Raw genomic sequence first — 24509 nt, forward strand, 5'->3', positions numbered from 1 at the left:
GTTTCCCAGAGTTGAAGGTTCAAATGCAACCTCCTACTGCTCAGAATGGAGCAATGTGCTATCAGTTAATGTCACCAGAGGTGCAAAAAGATTGCTCTACAAGTGTCACTGACTTGCCAGCTCTAACATACACTTAAGTAGAAGAAAGTGGTTAGTTGCTAAGGGTAGAGTACAGACTCTGATCCTGAACATTCCTTGTCAATGGTTGAGCAAGTCTAACCACTAGCAAAGGTATTGGTAGCTCATCTCAATTTGTTCTTCTATTATTATGATTAATTTAATTCTATGTTCTTCATGCACACACACACACACACACACACACACACACACACACACACACACACACACACCCTCTGTGTGATAGTTAGTGAAAGCACTTAGAGAGGAAAAAAAGGTGGAACTTGCCTGGCAAATGCAGAGATGAATCACCTACCTTCTGCTTTGTTGTCATCTACCAGTGGACAAGCTGTCCTTAGAGTCACTGTGCTGAGCTCTGAGTGCCTCCCTCGAGTATCGACAGCATACAGAGTGAACCTGCAGCACAGCAAGACAACATCAGAGTGAGACTTTCCAGAAGGGCTCTGAGAGCTGGAAGGAAAACCACAAAACCATGGTCACAAGGAATGCTCTCAAGAACTCAGGAATCCCTAAGCTGCGTGTAAAAAATGATTTTTAAATTAATGATGATAATGAAATTATAAAGCATGTATCAAGCTTTGAGTGCCCGCTGGGCACTTTGCAGTTAGTCTTATAATTTGCAGTTAAGTAAACCTCAAAGGCCAAGATATACCATGAACCATCTTTCATAATGAAGGTGCTGAACCTTATAGTGTATGTTTTTCGGACTCCTTGTTCTTGAAGGCAGAATAGAGGTGTGGATACAAGCAGTCTGAGTCTAGGGAGTGAGAAGTGAGCTTCAGTGATAAACTGCTGGATAAGTATGTTCATTTACATGTTCATTCATTCATTTGTTAATTAATTTTAAAATTACTTACTGAGCACAAACTGTCTTGGGACTTGTTTTCGGTGCTAACTTTTGAATGAAAGAGTCTAGTGTAACATTAATCAAAAGCTAAAACAACAAAATGCACAATAGAACAGTCAAAGGATGGCAAGTGTGATGGAAAATACAACAGGGTCCCACGGGAGAGGTCAATGTGGGAGTGGAAGCTGCATGAGCTTTTAGGAAGGGAGAGACCACAGATGCCTTTCTAAGCAAATGAATTTTTAGCTAAGACCCAAACAATGAGGAAAAGGCAAGGGGAGGTGGGAACATCAGAGGAAGAATAACAAGCTCAATAAATGTGAAAAACTGTGAAGGATTAGCCATAAATACAAAGGCCCTGAAAGGAAAAAGACCAGATGGAGAAATAGGCAACTGGTATGGCCAAGACAAAGTCAACTGAGAGGAAAGGACACTGGAAGCTATGACAAGGAATTTGAAAATTATTCTAGCTACAAGGCTGACCCCCCACCTTCTCATCACATCATCTGAATCTCTGTGCTACCTAGACAGGATTCAGCTTGTGGACATAACTGTTCATATCATACCTGGTAGATGCAGAGAACAGATTTCCTTTGAGCAAAGCATATGTGCAGAGCTAGGAGGGTTTATACCTCTTCCTGTCTTCAGGTCTCTGAGCATTAGCACTGTAGTTTACACAAAGTCTAAGGAAAGAAAAGAAACTACTATCCAGAGAAGGTAAGATGTAGAGGCCAGGGACAGTAAGAATAGAAGGGCTGTATATGGGAGTGGCTCCCCTTGGTCATGGCACTGTTCTCTACCAGGAATACAGGCAGGTATGTGGAGTGGACAGATGGTTTCCTAGAATAAGTTTTTTAAAAAGGCTGAGTCCTGCTGCCCCAATTTCCTTCCTTTCTTACTTATTCAGCACCCCAGCTGAGTTAACATTATTTAAAATGGACTTAGTATCATGACTATGAAGCTACAAAATTGCCAGGCTTGACTGACTGTACATAATGGGTCCTCAATAAATACACATTCCTTGCATAAATTTATTAACATATACTAAGGCTTTAATATGCTTTATGCACTGAGCTAAACAGTTTATTTCACCAAGCAATTCTAAAGGAGATATACAATTACCCTCCTTATTTTATACTTGAGATTCAGAAAGGAAGGGCACCTTGCCCAGAATCACATAGTAATTATTGGGACAGACTACTGAAACCTAAGATTGTTTGACTGTAACCCCTTGAATGAAATTGCTGCCAACAACTGTCATCATGACCAAGTTCTGCAGATATCAATTGTGTACAGATATGATTCCAACTAGCTATACTTATGGAATCTCAACTATGCTGAGCCAGTATTGCCCCATGCATTTTTCTAAACTTATGAAACTATCCTAAAATAATCATCCCCATTTCCTTGCTTCAGGAGAGGAAACCTAAGGTTAAATAATAAGTAATCTATGCAAAAATCACAGGTTTAGAGATTAAAAGAGGCAAGCCTGCTGTCTGTTGAAATCTAGACCCTCTTGCTCTGATTTATTGTATCCAGCTCCAGCTCCAACATTCACTGGCTGAACCAGTCTCAGCTTGGTAATCTACCTAGGCCATCGAGCTTTGACACTCCTTAACTGCAAAGTCTCAAAGGTTGTTTGTGTACAAGGGTAAATGAATAGGAACTTCTCAGTACAAAGCAAGAAGGTGATGATAGCAAACAGAGCCTGGTTTTAGAGATGCGCAGACTGGTGTTTTTATTCCAGTTCTGTCCCTTTGGGCTGTGACTTTGGCACAGTTAACCTTGTGTCTTTGAGCTTGCTTTATCTCTCTGTACCAAGTGTCAGTGACAGCAAGACCCAACTGCCTCTCAGGTTCAGTGTTGATGGACAGGAAAGTTAAGTGTTCTTTGCTAAGCTATGCAGAGAAGAGAGGATAAGATAAAGAAGATACTTGGAAGCTAGATAGATATGTTGACATACAAACATAAACACAATACTCTGGAGAATGAGGCAAGAAGAGTTTTGGTTCAAAACTAGCCTGGTCTAGATTGGGACACTGAGGCCACCTTTGATTGCATAGCAAAACCACCTCTCAAAACAAAAACAAATAATAACATAAACCTTCTTTACAAAATGGAGAAAGAGAAAAGCAAAGCAAAACTCTGGAATGTGAGACTATGCAATTTTCAAAGTCAAAAGGAAAGCAATATTTGAAGAGAGCAGGTATGTCCTTTCTGTCTGCATGGTGGCTCACCTAGATGCTGCTGAAGGTAGGGCTCCGATCGTAGCCTGTAAGTCCAGTGAGAGCACACTTCAGCATGGCTGTTTGCATCATTTAACACAGCACTAGTCACTCCATAGTTGTGGAAATCAGTGAACTTGAAAAAACTGCATCTCATTCCTCACTTACAGATTCTCCATCAACAGATTGGAGACAATTTTACAGCATATGGTTATCTCCAGGGTTACAAGGAATGAGGCATGAGGAATGGCTTGCAATTGCAGATTTTTATAAAGACCACATATAAAATACTGATTCCTCCAAGAACACATAGTTTTTTTGAAAGCGTTTTATTTGAATATGAAGAGGAGATATGTCACAACTGAAGAACAAATAGACATTTTGTAACGAGCAAGTTAATATGACAGTTAGCCTCAAGACAGAAAGATTTAGAAGATGTTCAAGGCTTCTTTCTCATTGGCCATTTTATATTTTGATGATGCTTCTGTTTTATCTGCTTCTTCAAGCATCACCAATAATTCCATGCTAGGGAAAAAGTAATCTTAGGATTGTTTTGCCTTCTTGTAGGGATAGAGTCTTGCATATGATAGACAAGTGCTAGACCTCTGAGCTATTTCCTTCCCCCTCAAATACCATCCTAAAGACTGAAAGGTGGGTAGAAGCCTTGCGTTTTCCAATCGCATGCAGAGAATTCTTTAGAAAGTTGTTTAACACCTCTGACTCTTAGCTCCCTCATTTACAAGCTATGGTGACACAAGCTGAAGATGAAGACTGAATGAGATGCTGTGATAATAGGGATGGTTCAATCGTTGGTCCTTAAAGTGTAGTTTAGGCTTTTGCTAGCACAGTATCTAACTGTGTAAAGCAGAAGTACCAAATAGACAGGGCCTTAGGCCAACCTGCTTGATGTGTGTGTCAGAATGTGGGACAGGGTATGGAAGAGAAGAAGGAAGGTATCAATCTCACAGACCTGTGTCAGAAGTCATAAGGCCAGGAGCTTTCTGCCTATTTCATCTGTGATTGGAAAACTACTTCACAATAACATCTGAAATCGGTTAGAAAATCAAGCCAGAGCTGGAGCATACTTTGTGAGAGGGAAAAAAGTGATGATACCTGCCATAGAGGGAGAGGATACCCAAGCACACAGTCAGACTTTTATTCTTCTCAGGGGTTAGGAGGACGTCATCTACACTCTTGTTCTTTGTGCTCCCTGAGAAGCAGACTCAAGTCAAGTAATAGAATGGATGGAATTCCTGGAGCTCTGTCCTGTAGCTTTGGATCCACATTTCATAAATGGCAAGAGAAAGGCTGAGAGGGGAACTGAGTTGCACAAGGACCCACAGCCACTAAATTCAAGATAAAGACCCTGTCTCCTGTACGGTCTGACAGTGTCATCAACAACTGGCTGGCTTATGTTTATGTATACTTTGGGAAAGATTTGATGGTTATAGAAGTGGCTCTAAGAGTAAAGTTGGGTTTCATAGGAATCTGAAGCACTAGGCTTTCTCCTTCAAGTGATGATCTTTTTCCGAAGGGAAAATTACCAGTCAATGTGGTTGAATGTTAGGGTTTTGGTACAGCACTTCCAGATTGCACTGCATTGTCATAGGCACCTTAAAGTAATGTGGTCCTCTGCACTGAGAATCTAACATGAATCTGAGAACTTTGTAGGGATTTGTTTGAGATCATGACACACATGTTAAGCGTTGTTTTTTCAGTGTCAGGACAATGTCATCTTCTTGAGCCTGCAATCATTCCCCATCAATGTATCATTCTCAGCTAGAATCTTTAATGTTCATTTGTTTATTCAATGTCACTCTTTCTCTGAACCCAAGGATTTACCTTGGCAGTAGGTCCAGTCTTATTTGCTGATCTTAGCTGCCTACTGCTTTCCAGTTAAAGTGGGTCCAACTGCTGCCTTATCCAGAGGATGGATCCCACATTTTGTCTAATCATAGGTGTTGCCTCTTCTGGCAGAGTCACTCTCCCTCCTTGTCTTTGAACTACCCTTCAAACATCACCTCTTTAGGGAAGCCTGTTTCTTATCCCCTCAAAATGTTACAGGGCCTGTGCACTTCTCCATCCAAGAGTTGTCTTCCAGACATAGCAGCTCTCTGTAAATACCTACACTGGGTACCTCAACAGTCAGCAAATACTAGCCTGAATGAGTAATAACCACCTCATCCTATTAAAGTCACAGCCCTTGTCTGGAAATGAATTTTTCTATCTGTGAATTGAACAAAGGATGATTGGATTGAGTGATTCTAGGGGGAGAATAGCAGAAAGAATTTGGCAATTTGGTTTTCATATAGAGTTTCCTATTTATTGGATATGAGAAGTTTTATCACAACTTACTCACCTATAAAACGGAAATCACAACATTAAAACTTGCCATGGAGGGGAGCTGGTTTATAACCAAAAGTGGTAGAGTGCATGCCAGCATGCCATCCAGCATGTGCTAGGTAGTCCATGAACAATAGCCCTTGGTCTTATTATCACTGCTATTATTTTGCTTCTTTCCAAGGCTCTGATTTCAACCCTACCTGGGGTAAGTAGCCCTCTTGGAGATCAGAGGTAGGTGGGTGGGTGTAAAAAGAGCAGTTGCAGGTCCCATTCAAAGACCCCCAGACCTCCTAGCAGCAGGGGTGAGAGAATGAAACTGAGACTTTAATTGGCGGTGAGAGCTTCTCAGAATCTGACAGGGGGTAAGAGCTGGGAGGGAGCCCCAGAGGCCTATGTCAGGCTCAGGTCCCCTAGAGGACAGGAGAATGTGTTTGAAGTCTCTAAGCCAACGCCTGCTCTTCCCCAGTCACCACATGATTTAGGCATTCTGGGGAGGCAAAAGTCTCTCTGCTGATTTGAAGGGAAACAGATGTTTCCAGGCCAGAGGCCCTGGTCTTATAAAATGTTCCTTCCCCAGACAAGGCTTTGGCAAACAACTTCCCATTAGCTCACACCCACCCCTTCACCTCTCCACCTCCAGTTCTCTACCTCCTTACCCCCATTTACTATGGCTCTGCTCCATGCCTTCCCAGCACAATGAGGTAGTGGGGAAAGCACCAATCTTCCAACAGATATTTCTGGTCTGAGCAGCTAGATTTGAGATACTCCTAATAATCCTCAGAGTTTCAGTTTCCAGTCTCAGTAGTAAGGGATGGAGGCAATCTAATCTTTGGAGGTGGGTTAGATCTGATATTCTACAGACAGAAGATTGTCTCTTCAGATAGAGCTGTTGTTATCTCTTCCAGATTGCCCTTAGTGGGACTCTCATGCAAAGAGACTATTGTAGTCTTCAGTCCAGGCTGCACCAGCTCCTAGGTAAGGGACACATTTGCCAGTACACTTCGGTATACAGTAGTTTTTGTTTCTGTAACTTTAAAATGGGAACCAAAGTTCAAACTCATAGAGTCACAAAAAGGAAACTAGAATTCAGTGTCCTGGACTATATTTTATAATACTTATAAAAAGAATGCTGTATCATGTTTTCCTTTTTCCTTTGCCACCCTTAGTAATGCCCATGTAGTCTGGAGTCCATGGAGGAGGGTATGGAGCAATGTTTACAATTGGATACTATAAGGAGAAGGAAAGCTCATTTCCACGATGCCAGTGAGACAGTCTGTACATGGATTAGAGTGGACCCTGGAACCTGACTACCCAGAGTTAAACGTGGTTCTACAAACTACCATACTTCTTCAAATTCTCTATGCTTCAAAATGTGAATGATTATATTCATGCCAGAGGGACACTATATTTGAAGTTGTGCTCAACATATGGTATGTTCTAAGAACACATTAAGTGTGTCTTTAAATTATTAATGTTTTTAAGGGTAGAATAGGTTCTATTGGGTAATTGATGCTTCATATTGGATTTGGACTTGGCTCAACAGTGCTTTGATCAGGAGGGCACAATGGTGGAGATGCTGTGTTACTCCTGTGTCTGGCTGTACAAATCAATACCCTTTCCCCTGTTCACTAAAGCATCTCACTTGAAATCCTGAGCCGCCAATAAGAAATCTGAATGTGATGCTGCCTCTAGAGTATGAAGAAGCCATGCCTTTGAGAAGAGGCTGCCTGTGGGAACCTTAGTAGACTTGGGGCCCAGGAAACTTAGATCAGTCCAGCCTGAGTAGTTAAGTCACACCAAGCTGAAACTCTTGTACCTGAGTCACCACACATCATGGAGAAGAGAGAACCTAACTTGTATCCAAACTGAAATTCCGATTTACAGAATTCATGTGTGGAAAAAAATAGCTATATGAAGCTGCTGAGTTTAGGAATCATTTGTTAAATCATCAATAGCAACTGTGACAACACCCTGAGCATGCATCCAGAGTAGGATTTAAAGCCAAACTCGGCTTGCTGTCTGCTTTTTTAAAATAATATTTAAATGGAAAACCATTTCTTTTTTTTTTTAAAAAAAAATGTGGTTTCTATGGCTGTTTTCATACTAGAGAGACAAACAGGAGATACTAACCCTATATCCTACCATCTGTGTGCTTCTAGGGAAATTTAACAAATTTGATGGAGAACTCCAGGAGTATTTAAGGAAATAGATTTCCCTATGTATTTTTTCACTTGATCCCAGAGTTAAAAAATCACTCCCATGGTACACATAGACACAGAATGTTCAGGCAACTACTCTGAGGTCATAGCTCTTCTGACTTCTAGTCTAACACTTCAGTAGCTCGCTGAAGACCTAAACTTCAATTTCAGAACGGATTCTGAATGAGCAGCACAGCTTGGGGCCAACCCTGTCATGTTCTGCCCTCTGTTTCCCAGCTTTGGACATGAAGACCAAATGGTCTGGAGTAGGTGTCAGAATTCAGATGTCCCAAGTTTCACTGATCTAGGCAAATGGCCTTTGTTTACCTTTAGAAATACCAAAGTGAAAAGAGAGAACCGTATAAGAAAAGGCAGCTATGGATCCCTCTTCTGTCACATGTAGCCTCTTACCCTCAGCACTAGAACTCAACCTCTCTCTTTTCCAGGTCAGCCTAACAGCCCACACATAACAATATAAATTTTAATTCTAGCTTCTGCTACAAAGACATGATCCAAGTAGCATAGCAGGAGCATAGTAGGACCTATGTTTCATCCTTTAAAACAGTGCGAGGGAGTAGTGGTTGTAAACCCCCGAGCTGGAACAAATGTGAAGTGTGAGGTAGTATATGATTAAACTCTACATCATTCCAAGACTTATTTTAAGTGTGTGTGTGTGTGTGTGTGTGTGCATGGCAGATAGGTAGAGTATGTGCACATAAATTCCCAGAGAGAACAGAAGTCATCGGATTCCCTGGAGCCAATGGTTTTAAATTGCCAGATGCTAGGAACCAAACTTGAATACTTTGGAAGAGCAGGATTCACTCTTAACCCCTAAGTTATCTTTTTAGCCCTGTGGTTGAATTTGAAATGCCAACTACACACACACACACACACACACACACACACACACACACACACATACACACCACACCACCCACATCACAGTCATATAATACTGTGTGAGACCTGGCCATTAGTAAAAGACTTACTAAATAGAAAGCATGCTGTTACATGGGGATAGTTACCAAACAGAAAGAAACAAAAAAGAGCATAATTTTCATGGAGCTTGTAGACCATTTTGGAGAGGAAGCCATAAGCATGTGAAGAGCCCTTCAGTAAACCGTACTTTTGGCCTTGGGTTTGCTTCAGGGATACTCCTTCCTTCGAGAGTGTATACACTCAGAGGGGATCCTGAACTAGATGGAGTCTCAGTTGTACATTAGGGCTGTCACTCACAGGATTGTATTTGGCTTCATGGAAAAGTGATAACAATTTCTGCCCTTTCTCCCTGAGAGTTATTTGTATAGTAAAAGCTGCAGAAACCTAACCAATCAATTAATCAATTAACAACCAACCATCCAAATAAGTGAAACAAAACAACACCCAGTGTCTGAATATGCAAGCGCTGTACAAATGGTCATTTTACTTCATTCATTCGTCCACTCATTAATTCATTCACCCTTAAAATAACCTAAGGCTTTCACAAACAGAAGAACAGAGTGGCATTGGCTTGGCTTGAACACTAGCTTTAAATCTATGCCCTTCTGCTTCTTGTTGCCTCGAATTTTTTTTTCTTTTTTCTCCAGGATATGAAATATATAACACATAGTTAAAACTGATTATTATTCTTTATTGGAAACTATTCATGGTTTACTAGGTTACTTAAAGACAAAACCTACACAGTTCATCTTTGTGGACCCAAGACAAAGAATGAATAAGTACAGAATGTTCATTCTTTTCCTTTCCAGCTTGTATTTCTCGAACTTTTAAAACGAACTGTGAGCTCTTTTTTATGCCTTCATTTTATACTGGACAGCATCTTGAAAATCCAGATTTGAATGATTTTTAAACAGCTACAGTTAAGAAAAAATTTTATAGATAGGAGTCACTCAAGAGCAGAGAGGTAGTGGGCGTGGCTTCTGAGTTGTCTTATCATTAACCTGCTACTAGCTGAGTGGCTTTTATCAAGTTCCTTGACTTCTCTGTGTCTCAAATACTGATGATAACCCCACATGGGTATTATAAAAGAAACAAATAGGTATTGGAGATGGGGAAGTTTCTTAGAATTTGCACACACATCTCCTAGGTGCTTCTCTGCATAGGCATTGACAGTGGTTACACAGCTGTCTTTTGTCCTTCCAATTGTCAGAGGTGTATGTAGGATTAAACCATTTTCAAGGAGTCATGCAAACCATGAAGATTTGAATTGAATTTCTCAAAAATGCAAAGACAGTGGTAGTACTTCAGTGGGGTCCAGTATAGGCTTATTTATTCAAAGGCCAATGCTATTCCCAAACAGTCAGAACTGTTAGACAACTGATTCTTGAGTCAGAGTTTAGAGCAGTTATAATATATGAGAAGGATAAAATTCATGTTACCATACTTTCACATAGAACAGATAGTTCTTAATTACTTTACACTGAGATCAAGCCCATCTCATCTATGAGCTGTGCATTCCCACAAGTTGGGGAGATAGGAGTAGTGGAGGGACTAGGGCCTAGCACTCAGAGTCTCAGAGATTAAATGTTATCACAACTTGTCTGTTTCCTGTTGATAGCATCTCTGAGACCATTACTTTCCTTATCCATAAAATAGAGTCAGCAATATTTGTCTCACAGAACTGTTATATGAATGAAGGACCTGGGAAGTAGTGAGAACTGTGACGGGTTCACTGAACATTATATTGCTGGGTTTGCTCACTTTGCATGCTCAAGTGAGGAAAAAAAGTAAAAAATGATGCTTCTTTAAAAGTTCAGGAACAAAGAAGGAGCAGAGACTGAGAGAATGGCCAACCAATGACTGGCCCAACTTGAGACCCATCCCCAGGGACAAGCACTAATCCCTCTCACTATTAATGATACACTCTTTTGCTTGCAGACAGGAACCTAGCATAACTGTCCTCTCAGATCCTCAGGGATGACTGACCCAGACGTTGACTGAAACAGATGCAGAGACCCATAGCCAAACATAGGACGGAGCTTGGGGAGTCTTGTGAAAGAGTTAGGGGAAGGATTGAAGGATCAGGACAAGATAGAAACTCCACAAAAAGACCAATATGGTCAACGATCAATAGGGTCAACTAACCTGAGTCCTTGGAGGCTCCCAGAGACTGAACTACCAAACCAAGAGCATACATTGACTGGACCTAGGCTCCCTGCACATATGTAGCAAATGTGCAGTTTGATCTTCATGTAGGTCCCCCAACAACTGGAGCATGGACTGTGCTTGACTTTGTTGCCTGTCTATGAATCCTGTTCTCCTAACTGGGCAGCCTTGTCTCTCAGTGGGAATGGAGTTGCCTAGTCCTGGAGTGACTTGATATGCCAGGGTGGGTTGGTACTTCTCAGAGGAGGAGAGAGGTAAAGGGAAAAAGCTGTGTGAGGAGAGAACTGAGAGGAGAGGAGGCTGCAATTGGGGTATAAAGTGAAAAATTGAATAAATTAATGAACAATAAAATAATTCAAAGCACATCATCTCTGTCCATAGGTAATGGTCTTGGAAACTGGCATCAGTGGTGGGAGCAACTCAGTCTACCAGACTCACATAGAAGTTCAGCTTGGCCACTAGCTGGAGAGGTTAAGTCACACTATGTTAAAGCATAAGAGGTAATATGGTAGGCACTGGCTGAGCAAGGATGAAACTGCATGTTGCTTATTGGTAAACTCTGATTCTGCCACCTGTCAACAAGGTAATGAGCAATAATTTTATTTATTTATTTGTTTGTTTGTTTGTTTGTTTATTTATTTATTTATTTATTCATTTATTGCCTAGTTACTTGCTTTCTCTTCCTGGTAAGAATGGGCCACATGATGTCATTGGGAACTATACTAAATGATTACCAATCTTCCAAAAACCCTTCGTATAAATAACCGAGAGGGGACACTAGTAGATAATTCAATGAGTCTGAAATTATTTTGGTAGCACAAGAAAAGAAATAGAAAACTACACGTATATAGGACAGTAACTTTTACCAAGTGTAGAAATAATAAACTGTGAAACAAACAGAACGACTGTCCTGAAGACTACAGCATGGGCTAGGGAGGATGTTTGGTGGTAGAGTACTTACAGCATGGGCTAGGGATGATGTTTGGTGGTAGAGTACTTACAGCATGGGCTAGGGAGGATGTTTGGTGGTAGAGTACTTTCCTAGCATATCTATTTGCAGTAAGATCTCATGCACAGACCAATAGAATAAACCTGTGAACCCAAAACTAAACCATATATTTATAGTCAATTTTGTTTTGATCAAAATGCTTAGATAATTCAATAGGGCAAAGCATGCTCCCTCCCTTTCTCCTCTCTTCTCTATCTTCTCTCTCCATCCTCTTCATTTTTTCTCATTTGTTAATAATACTTACTTAGTATTATTTGTAAACCAAAAACATAGAAGGCTCAGAATGAATATATCACAGTGACACACCCGCATTCTTCCCCTTAAAAACACAACACATTTTTGAAAAGATGACTTAGAGAACCTGATAATCAACTATGGAGAGCATGCATTTTTACCAGACTGCCATAGTCATCTAGGTAGGAATACAGAATCTTTCCCTATTTTTAGTAAACTATTTAAAAAGGGAATATTCATTAGGGAGAGCTCAGTGGGTAGACTGCTTGCATAGAATGTCTGAAGCCCTAGGTTTGACCCTCAGCACCATTTAAACAATGAGCATTTGATACACATCTGCAAGACTAGCACTGAGATATGAACACAAGAGGATCAAGAGCTCAAGGTCATCTTTGGCTACATAAGGAGTTTGATGCCAGCCTGGACTACATCAAACTCTGTTTCAAAAAATAAAACAAAATATGAGAAATGATTGACTTAGTTGGCTAGAAAGTCTTTTCCAAGAGAAATTTCTGTGACTTTGACAAATATGTATGACATTCCAGAAGTTCTAAAACAATCTAAGTGATTCCAAATTTTACTGTAATTCATGTATGCCAAGCTACCAAATAATTATTCAGTCATTTGTGTTTGTGTATATGTTGCATACATGCTCAAGTGGGCATCCATACATGCATGCCTTCATATGGTCCTGGTGCATGAGAGTACACACAGGTACACAAGCACATGTGTGCACATACATGTGGAAACCTGGAGTTATTGTGAGTGGTGTTCTCAATTATCCTCCACCTTATTTGTATGCTGAAATGGAGTCTCACAGTTGAACCTGAGCTTTCTGATGCAGCTCTTCTATTTCTTGTAGTTCCTGTCCAAAATCAAACTAGAGTTTGCATATGACTCACCAATTCTTCTATGCACATATATATATTTCCCTGTGGAAAAAACTTGCATAGGGAATTTTATAGAAGCATTATTCCTAATGGTCTGAAAATGTGTAAAATGACCCAATTTTTCATCACCTGATGGATAAACAAAATCTGGTATAGCCATATAATTAAATGTTATTCAGCTATGAAAAAAATATGGTTCTTACTCAAGCTATAGGTTCACTGAACTTTGATAAAGTTGTTATGTAAAACATTAGATGTACAAGATCAAAGTTTGTATGATTCCATTCATGTAAACTGTATGCAACAGGGAAATGTCTAGTAACAGATAGCAGATTTGAAGCTGCCGGGAACTAGGTAGGAGAGGGTGAATTCCTGTTTCTTTATAGGTAAGGAAAATGTTCTGGAATTTATTATGATGTTTGCTCAACTTTTAAATATTTGAAGCCTAAAACATACCATGTACTTCACAGAGGAAAATTCCATAGTTGCAAATTATATCTGAAAGATACCTGTGTGGGAAATGAGGGGCCTCATGTGTGGTTCGGTGGTAAAACGTATATAGCATGAGCATAGCCCAGAGTTTAATCTCAGCAAAAATAACAATAAATAGAAATTGGAGTGAGAAACCTTCCAAGATAGTAGTGGCCTTGACAGACGCTTGGGAGCTGGTTCTCCTTTATCATCCTTGCTTCAACTCCTATCTCATATCTCTTTATGTAACCAGAAAGTTTTAGTTAAGCAGAAAACTAGAAACCTTCAATGAAATCCTAAGTGAACATACATATCTTTGGTTTATTTGTAAATGTGGGAGTATGGCGACTGTAGTAGAACTCTTTGAATCCTTGGATTGGTATAGAGAGGCATGTTTCTTAACCTGTGGGTCAAAACCCATTTGTGGGTCCAGTGATCCTTTCACAGGAATCACCTAAGACATCTGTATATCATATATTTACATTATAATTCATAACAGTAGCAATTTTACAGTTATGAGGTAGCAATGAAAATAACTTTATGGTTGGGGAGCTGTATTCAGGGGTCACAGCATTAGGAAGGTTGAGAAATACTGGCACAGAGCCTAGGAGCATGAACATGAAAGTGGAGAACATTCTAGATTTAAATATTTTTTCCACATTTCAGGTTTTGGCACTTGCAAACGTTTAGTCTCTTTAAATCTTGGTTCCCATGTCAAGAAAATGAATGAAGTTTTGCCTGATTCAAGGGGTTATTTGAAGCATTCTGTGTGGAATGGGTAAGATGGACTTAGAATTGCTAATCTTAATGTCTTATTCTGGAGCTCCTGGCTCTCTGTTAAACAGAGAGAAGTCAGTATTTTCCATATAGTGGGGCTGCCTCTAGGTACCAACATGCTTTAGCAGCCTGCACTGGTTCCTGATTCTCCTTTAAATGTTTGCACCCCAGTTCCTCCTTTATCTCCCTCAAATATGTGTGGTTAATATTTTGTTTTCAATGAGATTCCTTTTTAAAATTTCAACTATGTCAAACTTCTGATATCATTGAGTCAAATCTAATCTTTTCCTTAAAGTATTTATGACATCACAATATGCTGAATGTTCACCTGTTTATTATGCTAAAACACCCACCCCCACTACTAGGACATTAAGTTAATAAGAATTAGGAGTCATTAGCCATTAATGTGTACGAAAAAAAAAAACCCAGTCAAATTACAAGGTAAACCCTCAGTAGATATTTATTAAGCATGAGCATATGCTCCAGTGAATGACCCTACACCTATCTGCATATGATCAACACTAATTGGATTTTGAATTATAAAGGAAAGAAGAATAGGAAAAAGAAAAAGAGGAGAAGGAGGAGGAAGAAAATATGAAGCTGAAAGGAGAATTGGTGGTGGGGTCCAAGAGGAGTGGAGTAGAAGGGGATTCTAGGAGTGGCCATAATCTATTTAAATCAATTTTATACATATGTGAAATTTTCAAAGAATAAAAATTAGGTAGAACACATGAGTATATATTTAAATGTGTTTCATTCAAGTACTAAAAACCTTCCAACCTCCCTCTAACCTTCCCTTTCTTTGGCTAAATAAGTACCATCATTGTAACTGAAGAAAATAAAATTGGGGTATAATATTACATGCCCAAGCTCATTCTACTAGGAAATGGCAAGCCAGTTTCCTAACCCAAGTTTGCCTGATTCCATAGGCCATTGTCTTCTGGCTACAATGCAATGCCCCTGTGGGACATTATTAACTACTACACCCCAATGTACTCCTCGCTGAACAAACATCTGCAGTGTGCTAGCAGGCCCATCAAACCATAGTACAATATCATCTGGAGTATTTGATCATTGTTACCTTGTGCCAGAGAAAGGAGTGAGAACAGGGAGATTAGGCAATGTATAGCAGAGTTTGGCCTAATCGGGCATCAATGGGAGGAGAGGTCCTTGGTCCTGTGAAGGTCTAGGCCCCAGGGTAGGGGAATACCAGCTCCAGGAAGTGGGAGAGGGTGGGTTGTTGAGCAGAGTGAGGGAGGGCAGGGAACAGGGTTTTGTTGTTGTTGTTGTTTTTTGTTTTTCGAGGGGAAACTGGGAAAGGAGATATCATATGACATGTAAATAAAGTATCTAATAAAAAAACTCATAAAAAAGAGAAAATATCTAATAAACATACACACACACACAGACAAAAAATGGCAGAGCTGGGTTGCTCTCCTAAACAGTCTGGCTTCAAATCTATGGCCTTTAAATCCCTCTGTAATTCTACATATTTCAGTTCTTAATGAATTCCTAGCTCACTTCACACCATTGTTCTATATTCTTTCCAGAAGGACAAAGAGGGCACAAACTTGTTTTGGGGTGGTATTTGTGAGTGTGTGTGTGTGTGTGTGTGTGGTGTGTCTTCGTGTACCCGCATATCTAAGAAAACCTTCCTACATAGATTTTTCTCCTTTGTAGTTAGTATAATTCACTAGTAATTGGACAGCTCCATTATGACATTCATTGACATACCAAACCCCTGTCCCTACACTTCTCAGCCCCCATCTTGCCAAATGATACAACTGCTTACGCTGCTCATTTAGAATGACAGCAGCATCCACCAACCACCCAGTGGTATCTCCATTATGATTCATATCCCTCCTCACTCATACAAGTTTCCAAGTTGAATCTAAGTTCTCCATATTTTCCATTTATCCACTTTTTATCCCTTTCCAGTACAGAGTTGTGTAAAATCTGCAATCCTTTTTCATCTACATGACTAAAGTCATATCTTAAGCAATCTCTCATCACTGTCCATATCCATATAGCCATCTTTTTGTCTATTCTTCATCTTTCTCCAGGGATATGTTACTGAGGAGGTAACCCATTAATATCATACTCCTTTCAGAAATCTTCGATCTCTCTCTATCACCAATGTAAAATGCAGCTTCTTCAAACTGAGTTGTAAAGATGTTTAGAAGTAAATCTATGCCCACATCTTTGTTTGGATTTCTGGTATTGTAATGAAATTGGAGAGAAAGAGGTTATTTGATTTAAACTTCCATAACACTGTTCATCATTGTAGGAAGTCAGGACAGGAACTAAAATAGGGCAGGAGCTGATGCAGAGGCCATGGATGAGAGTCCTTACTATCTTTTCGCACATGGCTTGATCAGCCTGCTTTCTTATAGAATCCAGAACCACCTGCCCATGAGTGATCCCACTTACAATGGGTGTGGTCATCTCCCATGAATCACTAATTAAGAAAATGTCCACATGCTTGCCAATGACCCTATCTTATGGACACATTTCCTCATTTGAGCCTCCCTCATCTACAGTGATTCTAGCTTGTGTCAAGTTATCACTATGGCCCACAAAACTTTTGTCCAGCTTTCTGCAAACTTTCACTCTACACATTTCATTAAAATTAGTCAAACACCATGTCTCAAGCATGTTATTTTCCTTTAGACTAAGGGGATTTTGCTGTATTCCTATAGGATATTATTTTAGCCTTAATACCCACTCTTCCCTTCCCTATAAGGTATATTCTACTCCTGTGTAGAATGCTCCTTATTCTAAAACCCTTCACCAACTGATTTTACAAAAGCGAAAGTGCTACTCCTCAAGAGCATCTAACTAACTACTACCCCTTGCCTCTCCTATTTGTGTGTGTGTGTGTGTGTGTGTGTGTGTGTTTCTGTGTGTGTGTACACAATGGTATTGGAGATGAGGATCAAGACATTTTGTTCATCTGTGCTTTCTTTATTGTTAGTCACTTTACTGGATCCCAGCTACTCTTTCTACCACTTGTCTTTTAATACCCTATCATCTGTCTCCTTGATTGTAAGAGCAATGTTTTGATAATCTTTGTATAGTCAGAATATGACATTCAATATTTGTTGTCTATGCAAATGAAGTAGTGTCTGAATATATATTTGCCATTGAATCTACATTTATCTGTGAAGTCTTTTGTGGATACAACAACAAAAAAGTTGTATATCCATTAGTTTGGTTCTAATGTGAATATGGACAAGTGTGATTACAGTCAATGGGATATAATTAGGTGGTGGTAGAGCCCATGTTTAAGGATTTAGCTTTTGAATTCAGTGTTTGTTAAAATCATGCATATGCTATTGGTCAATAATGAGACTTTAACACAAAGATATAATGTCTCCTTAGCTAACTCTTATAAGTTGCAATGTATGGGTATGAGGGTTACTAGAACAGCAGGCATATAGCATTTACAAATTTAGATTAACAATTTTCATTGGGAGCAATTTTATGCCCAATCACATATGGATAAGTATATCCATATCTGTGATGGATGTGTGTGTGTGTGTGTGTGTGTGTGTGTGTGTGTGTGTGTGTGTGTATGTGTGTGAAGTTTGGAGTAAGGAGGCAAGAGTAAAACATAAAACATTGGAATCACTCAGGGGAGTAGTCGATTTTCTCCTCAATGTTAACAATGAAAGTTGTGGGAAAGGAAGATATAAAGAATGAAGATAACAGAAACACAAGAAATTATATTATTCTGGACATGGTGGCATACATGAATCCCAACACTTTGGAGGCAGGCATATCTCTATGAATTTAAGGCCAACCTGGTCTAGAGAGCAAGTTCCAAGACAGGTAAGGCTGTTAATACAGTGAAACCAAACTAAACCAAAACTAAAAAAAAATAATGAATAGCAAACAAACCAACCAACCAACAGACAAAACAAAAACCAAAAGACAAAAGCAAAAACAAAAAACAAAGCAAAAACCTATAAGTTCTACTGTTCAACAGTACATTGACCTAGGAAGTCTACAACCTACTATGGTTAATAAGTGATAATTTACTCACTCTACTCATTAGTACTTAAACTACTCTGTCTTCACTGATGAACATTTGGTGTAGTTGATGTCAATATAGTTATCACACAGCAGTCTTAGGTATCAGTAGACATTATAGAAGAAATTCAGAGGAGATAAGGCAATCCAGTGTTACTCCTCAAGGGCATCTATCTAACTACTGCCCCTTGCCTCTCCTATTTGTGTGTGTGTGTGTGTGTGTATACATATACACATATGAATGAAATGAGACACCTGACTCACATAAATAGTCTTAGAGTTCATCTGATACCCTACCCCCCCAAAATGGACTTTTTGCTATACAGCATCCATGCCATGGATCAACTACATCTTGGTTAAAAATAATTACTACATTTGTATTTAGTAAATAAGGCCCATTCACATGAAAATAAAATAAACAAGACAGGGTAGAAGGTTACCACTATTCACACATCCAAGAAAAGATATAAGGAAGTTGTTAAAGCCTCTCTCTAGGTGAAAGCTGCAATTTGTCACCCTCACTGATTCAAAAGGGTCTCAGCAATATAGAATGGAGTTGGGTGATGTCAATAGAAGAGCAAAACAGTCAAATTCATATCCAGGCTGTCAATAAAAGGTCAGACATAGTGAAATATTGTTGATGTCCAGGTAGGATTATTAAGAGAGGTGGAAAATGCCAGAGAAAAGAAACAGCTGACAAGGGCTATGCTTCTGTCAATCCTGGCATTCCCAAGGGGAACTCAAATAATGTCACCATTCAGGTACTATGAGCAGCAACATGCTGTCATCTCCAATCTCTATTCAACACCCTCATTTAAGTTATGATCAGTGAAGCAGTTGATATGCCCTAGGTCACGGAGTGAATTCAATGCGTATCTAAGGTTGGATACAGTATAGACCATCATCGTGGTGAAAAACACCACTTTGATATTCTTTCTTGTGAATGACATTTAGTCAGGATTGATAACAGTGCAAAGAAAGGTTCCCTTTCCAAAGTTCTTGCCGTGACTCCACTACATTTGGCATAAAGCATCACGGTGGTTTTTAATATTTGTAAAGACAACTTTTCTTCCTGTTTCGGTGCCACACACTCTCGTCTACTCCAGTCACATCCAATATATTGGGAGTAAAAGCCTGATTAAGGATAAGAGGCAATAAGAATCCAAAAGGAGTTCTGTGCCTCCTGGATAGACAGTCGCTGGTATCTCCTAACTCAGACGTGTTTCCAATCATCAACACACCCTCATAATTAGGCATAAAGGTACCCCAAGAAATAATTCATAATTGGCTAAGATTGGGCATTGTTTCCTGGACAAAGCAATGTTTCTAACCTATCCTGGTTTATTACCAAGCTTCCCATAACTTGTAATTTCTCTCAAGGAAACTGACAAGGGTCAGGCACATTCCTTAGGACAATAATAGTTTACAATAGTTAGAAATGTTTTATATACTAGAGAGTAATGAAGGGCTTCCACTCAAAGACATTAGCTAGAAGTGTTAGATTAAAACCTCCTAGTCATTGCCTCCAGCAAGAACCAGAGAGTTAGTATAGGAATACCAAATTAGCCCCAACAGGGAGGGGCACCATTGCTCTTCCTCCCGCTTCACAACTAGATACGTGATCTTGGTCAGTAAGATCACTGACCTTAATGTGTCACTGCCTACGTGACTCTTGTCATCTGCCCCGCTTGCTGTATGCTACTTAAGCCTGCTTGTCACTTTGTACTAGCACTAGGAGAGGAGAAGGACTTGGACTTGCATGCAGGACTAGCACTAGAACTTAGATGGACTAGGACTCAGATTCATGCAATCCGCAGTCCCCCAGGCCCAGAGCACTTGGGCCCAGGGGATTCAGCACCAGTCCAGAGAAGATAGCTGCTGCTTTAGACCCAGTATGTTTTAGATGGCTTCAGATGTACCTTAACTGCTGAGCTACCAGATTTACCATCTCCCTTTTGCAATGACTGTAAAAATCTGATGCCATTTTAAAGAAATACATTCAGATCCTGTACTTCATGTGTAGTCTCTGCCATCATTTCTTCGCCTACACCTTGTCTACCTGACTAGGACCCCCGTTTCTCCCGTGGGTTGAGGGAGGCCCAGATCAGCCGGCCTGCGGCATTTGGGTTTTGTTCATTTACTTGCCTTCCTCTGCCCTTTGATGTTAAATCTTTGGCCTCATTGCTCTTGTTTGTAATATGGATCCACTTCTTCCCACCAGCCATCTATGTGGGTAGTGCAGGGCAGCTACAGGTATAGTCCTAAAGGCACAATGGAGTCTGCCTCTTCCATACATTCACAAGAACCTTGCAGTGAGGTAAGCTTCCCACATTGGAAATAGGCTCAGAACAGTGGTGAGGCTACTACATGGACATATGCTTGAGATATGTGTAACGTAATATCAAAGCCATTGTCTATGACAAAAGCTCTGTGGTCCTCGCCATAATACTTCTCTTTGTTTTAAACAGCAAATTTGATTGCTGTTTTGAACTCACACAACCTTTCACAGCCTTCATCTAATATTCCTGGGCCCCAGTCACCATCCGGTTTTCCTTGCCCCATGTAGATAAGCCTCTTTGGTCCATTGGACACATAAGCTGCGGAAACCTTGAGTTACCAGAATGGGGGCAATGGGCTGGCCAGGCACGATTGAGGCATTCAATGCTGATAAGACCTTGACATGGCTGGACAAGCTCACAGAGACGTAAGGCTTTGCGTAAGCACAAGATTAGAAGACAACATTATTCAAATATTTATTTTTTTTGCAGGAATTGACATAAAAAGGGAGTAGAGGAGAGTCCCACGAGAAAGATAAGGCTCTGTGGGCCTTTCTGTGGCGTGACTTTGAAAGTGTGGTTATTAGAGAAGTGAAGTTAATATTAACAATAAACAATACAGGCTGCAAGTGTTTGCTGGAAGCAGCTGTAGTTTCAACTTGCTAGCATAAGTACACAGGGATAACAGTGTAAATTAAAGAATAAATAACAAGGAAATGTAAGCCTACTTTGCTCTTGGGCTAGACTGATACAGATTCAGGACAATGGTGGTATCTTCAGAGGGAGGAGTAGAATGAGCCTGATGGGGGCGGGCAATGTTGTCTTTAAGTGCATCTTTAGTTTTGATTTCTTTGAAGCCTAAAGCAAATGTGACACAATACTGACAATCGTGGGTAGCATGTGGATTATTATACCTTTCTTATACTCTCTGCTTTTAGTTTTGGGTCTCAGAATTAAAAGAAACAAACACATCCCTGACACCTATCAATTTAGACTTTGCAAAGCTTATTTTACAAATAACCTTGAGAGCAAGACAAAGCAGGGTTTATTGGCCACATTTTGCATTCGGCGAATTTGCTGTTTGTGAAGAGGAAGGCAAGGGGCTTTTAAACCAAGGACACATTGTTGGAAAGTGATAGAGCTGGCACTTAGTCAAAGGCTGACCCAGAGATCTTTTCACTGCATTCACCTTGACATTGAAGACACAACTGTTTCTCTCTTACAGGAAAATAAATCTCTATAGGATTTCCATGGGTCCAAGGACTGAGACAGCACCAAGGCACGAATGAACTCTAACTTCTTGGCCATTGAATTTTACCTCACTCCATCAAGCAGCTAACGCATCTTGCTGTTGCTGGCTCAGCAATTGTTTCCTGAAGCAGATATGAGGCTATGACTCCCATTCACTCTTTTATGTAGTCTCTTTTCAAAGGTTTGCCTGTGTCACCTTAGTATGGCCTTTTGCTTTCTCCTCCCACTTCACATGAAACATAGAGTATCTGGTGGGGTGGAGCAATGTAGTAAATAAGGATCAATGGCATTGGCTTTGAACAAACTTAGAAGTACAGCCTTTCAACCTTATGCACTTCTGCTCAGGCTATAAGACTTTAAGCTTTATTTGTTTCCCTTTCCAAAGTATCCTTCCTCCTTTGGAAGAGCAGTACTCACTGAAGACCAATCTCTCCAACTCTGAATGGGGTATGGGCACCATGACTCACATTATGCGCTAGCGTCCCCATGCAGGAGTGGTGACATCACTCAAGCAAGGCAACCAGAGTCCGATTTCCCAACTTGATTCCTACAGCTCTGTCTAACGGTGATCCTATTACTATTATACTGGTCAGAAAGAGGCTTTGTCAGGTGTGACAATGTCTAATAAGCAGCCAGCTCAAGATCCCTAGTGGTTGCCTTCACCTTCTTTTTTTTTTTTTTTTTAAGAATTCTTTATTTATTTTATGTATGTGAGTACACTGTAGCTGTCTTCTGACACACCAGAAGAGGGCATCAGATCTATTTACAGATGGTTGTGAGCCACCATGTGGTTGTTGGGAATTGAACTCAGGACCTCTGGAAGAGCAGTCAGTGCTCTTAACATCTGAGCCATCTCTCCAGCTCGCCTTTACCTTCAAGTTAAGAGTTCACACTCCTTAGGTTGGCCTAAAGTCCCTTCATGTTTTGAGTCCCACCAGTGCCATTAGGACTGACACATTCATGTGTGGCTATATTGTACCAGGACGACCTGATGTGGTTTGTAAACCTGCTAGGTTGTCCTGCTCCTCAATAACTTTTCATATGAGACTTCCTGTCCCTGGGAAAGCATTTTATTTTGTCTTCCAATCTTTCATCTTACTGATCCTAATCAGCTTCTAAAGGTTGATGTCCATGTCCTGTCATTCTTTCTAGTCAGCTTTTCCTGGGCCAAAAGGCCCTACTCCTGTGAGGGCTCACACCACTGACCACATATTATGAGTTCCATGGAAGCAGAGGCAATGTCTGGTTCACCTCTGAGTTCCAAGAATGCAGTGCAGAATGCTACAAAGAAGTAGACACAAGGCAGTGGGATAAACAAATACCCATGCAAGTAGGGAGGATGTCACATTTGAGCAACTCCTTAGAAACTAGTGGTTGGATAAAGAAAAGTAGGGGAAGAGGACTTATTTCCTGGCCAAACAAAACAAAACAAAACAAAGCAAAACAAAAACCCCAGAACCTTCTTTGTTGTCTCAACCACTTTTCTCCATAGCTCATAACCTGTATGTTATGGAGGTAGTTACCAATTAATTAATTAATGTGTAACATAGTGCATGTAACATAATGCATAGTGGTCTGTGCATGTTTGGCTCCTCCTTGAACAACAGGAAGTGCAACAGGATAAATATATTTCTCTTCTCTCTGTATCCCTTATGGGGCTTTAGCAGAAGAAAGTACAGTACAGTCATCAAAAAAGCCTTGAGTTTAGAGATCGAAGATCTTTCGAATGTTTCTTCTCTCACTCTCTGGGACAATAGTTAGTTTATTAAGCCACCAGGAAACTTTACATACTTACTTTAAAAGTGAGAAGGAAAACAAAAGCTTCTACATCATTATTATGGTTGTATTTGGGGCATATCACATAACACATTTATATATATATATATATACATATATATACAATAATTTATTATAAAAATAAATATGGATTGCCTTCCTTTGTGGAAGGCAAATATATTTGCCTTCCAGCTAAATATATGTAAAGAAAAAATACCTTCTTTACCTCACAAACTGCCCTGTCTAGCAGAGTCCATATATTAACATACATTTAAATATGTATTATCAAGTTTGATAACTGTAGCACAAGAAAGGGTACATAATTTAGATGATAGGGTACCATTCTAGGAAACAATTGAAAAATTAACAAAATTAACAGAGAGGGAAGGAGGGGGAGAGGGAGATGGAGAGGAAGGGAAATAAAGAAAGCATATGATATATGGTCATATGTCAAAGGCCTATGGTAGGTGAGAACTGTCCCAGAGGCTTATTAGATGCTAATGTGGATTCTGATTAGTTAGTTATTGGGAACTTGGCCTTGGGAGCCAGTCTGCTGAGTTCACATCCTGGCTCTGATACTGACCTTTGTCAAATGTTTTTACACTCTGGGGGGTTGAACTTTCTCATTTGTGAACAGACAACGATGGACTACTGTCTGCATTGAAAGGTCTAGGTAAGCTAACTTCTGTGAAGCATTTAAAATGTTGTCTAGTGTGTGGGAAGGTCATTTGAAGTACTTGCACTTCAAACTGTTAATTCTTTTCCTGGGAATCCATGAAGACACTAATGTGGAATAGAAGCAAAAGTCTTGTTTGGGAAAAAAAAAATATTCCAGAGAAGAATCGGGAGATAAAAAAGAAGAAACTGGAGATCTCCTGAGAGGCTCTGACAGTATCTGACTAACACAGATGTAGAGGCTCACAGCCATCCATCGAAC

At 40.0% G+C, this 24509-nt stretch overlaps 1 protein-coding gene across 7 annotated transcripts in view; it reads right to left on the minus strand.

Moving 5' to 3' along the window:
• The window catches only part of Astn2 (astrotactin 2), a 1002270-nt gene that overhangs the window by 13023 nt on the left and 964738 nt on the right, over positions 1 to 24509 (minus strand). For all 7 annotated transcript variants that reach the window (XM_031377658.1, XM_031377656.1, XM_031377657.1 and 4 more), the window contains one exon: positions 434 to 534. In XM_031377658.1, the coding sequence (XP_031233518.1) occupies positions 434 to 534 (101 nt within the window). The remainder of the gene's footprint in view (positions 1 to 433; positions 535 to 24509) is intronic.

The sequence above is a fragment of the Mastomys coucha genome, unplaced genomic scaffold, assembly GCF_008632895.1.
Source record: "Mastomys coucha isolate ucsf_1 unplaced genomic scaffold, UCSF_Mcou_1 pScaffold18, whole genome shotgun sequence".
In the NCBI taxonomy this organism is placed as follows: domain Eukaryota; kingdom Metazoa; phylum Chordata; class Mammalia; order Rodentia; family Muridae; genus Mastomys; species Mastomys coucha.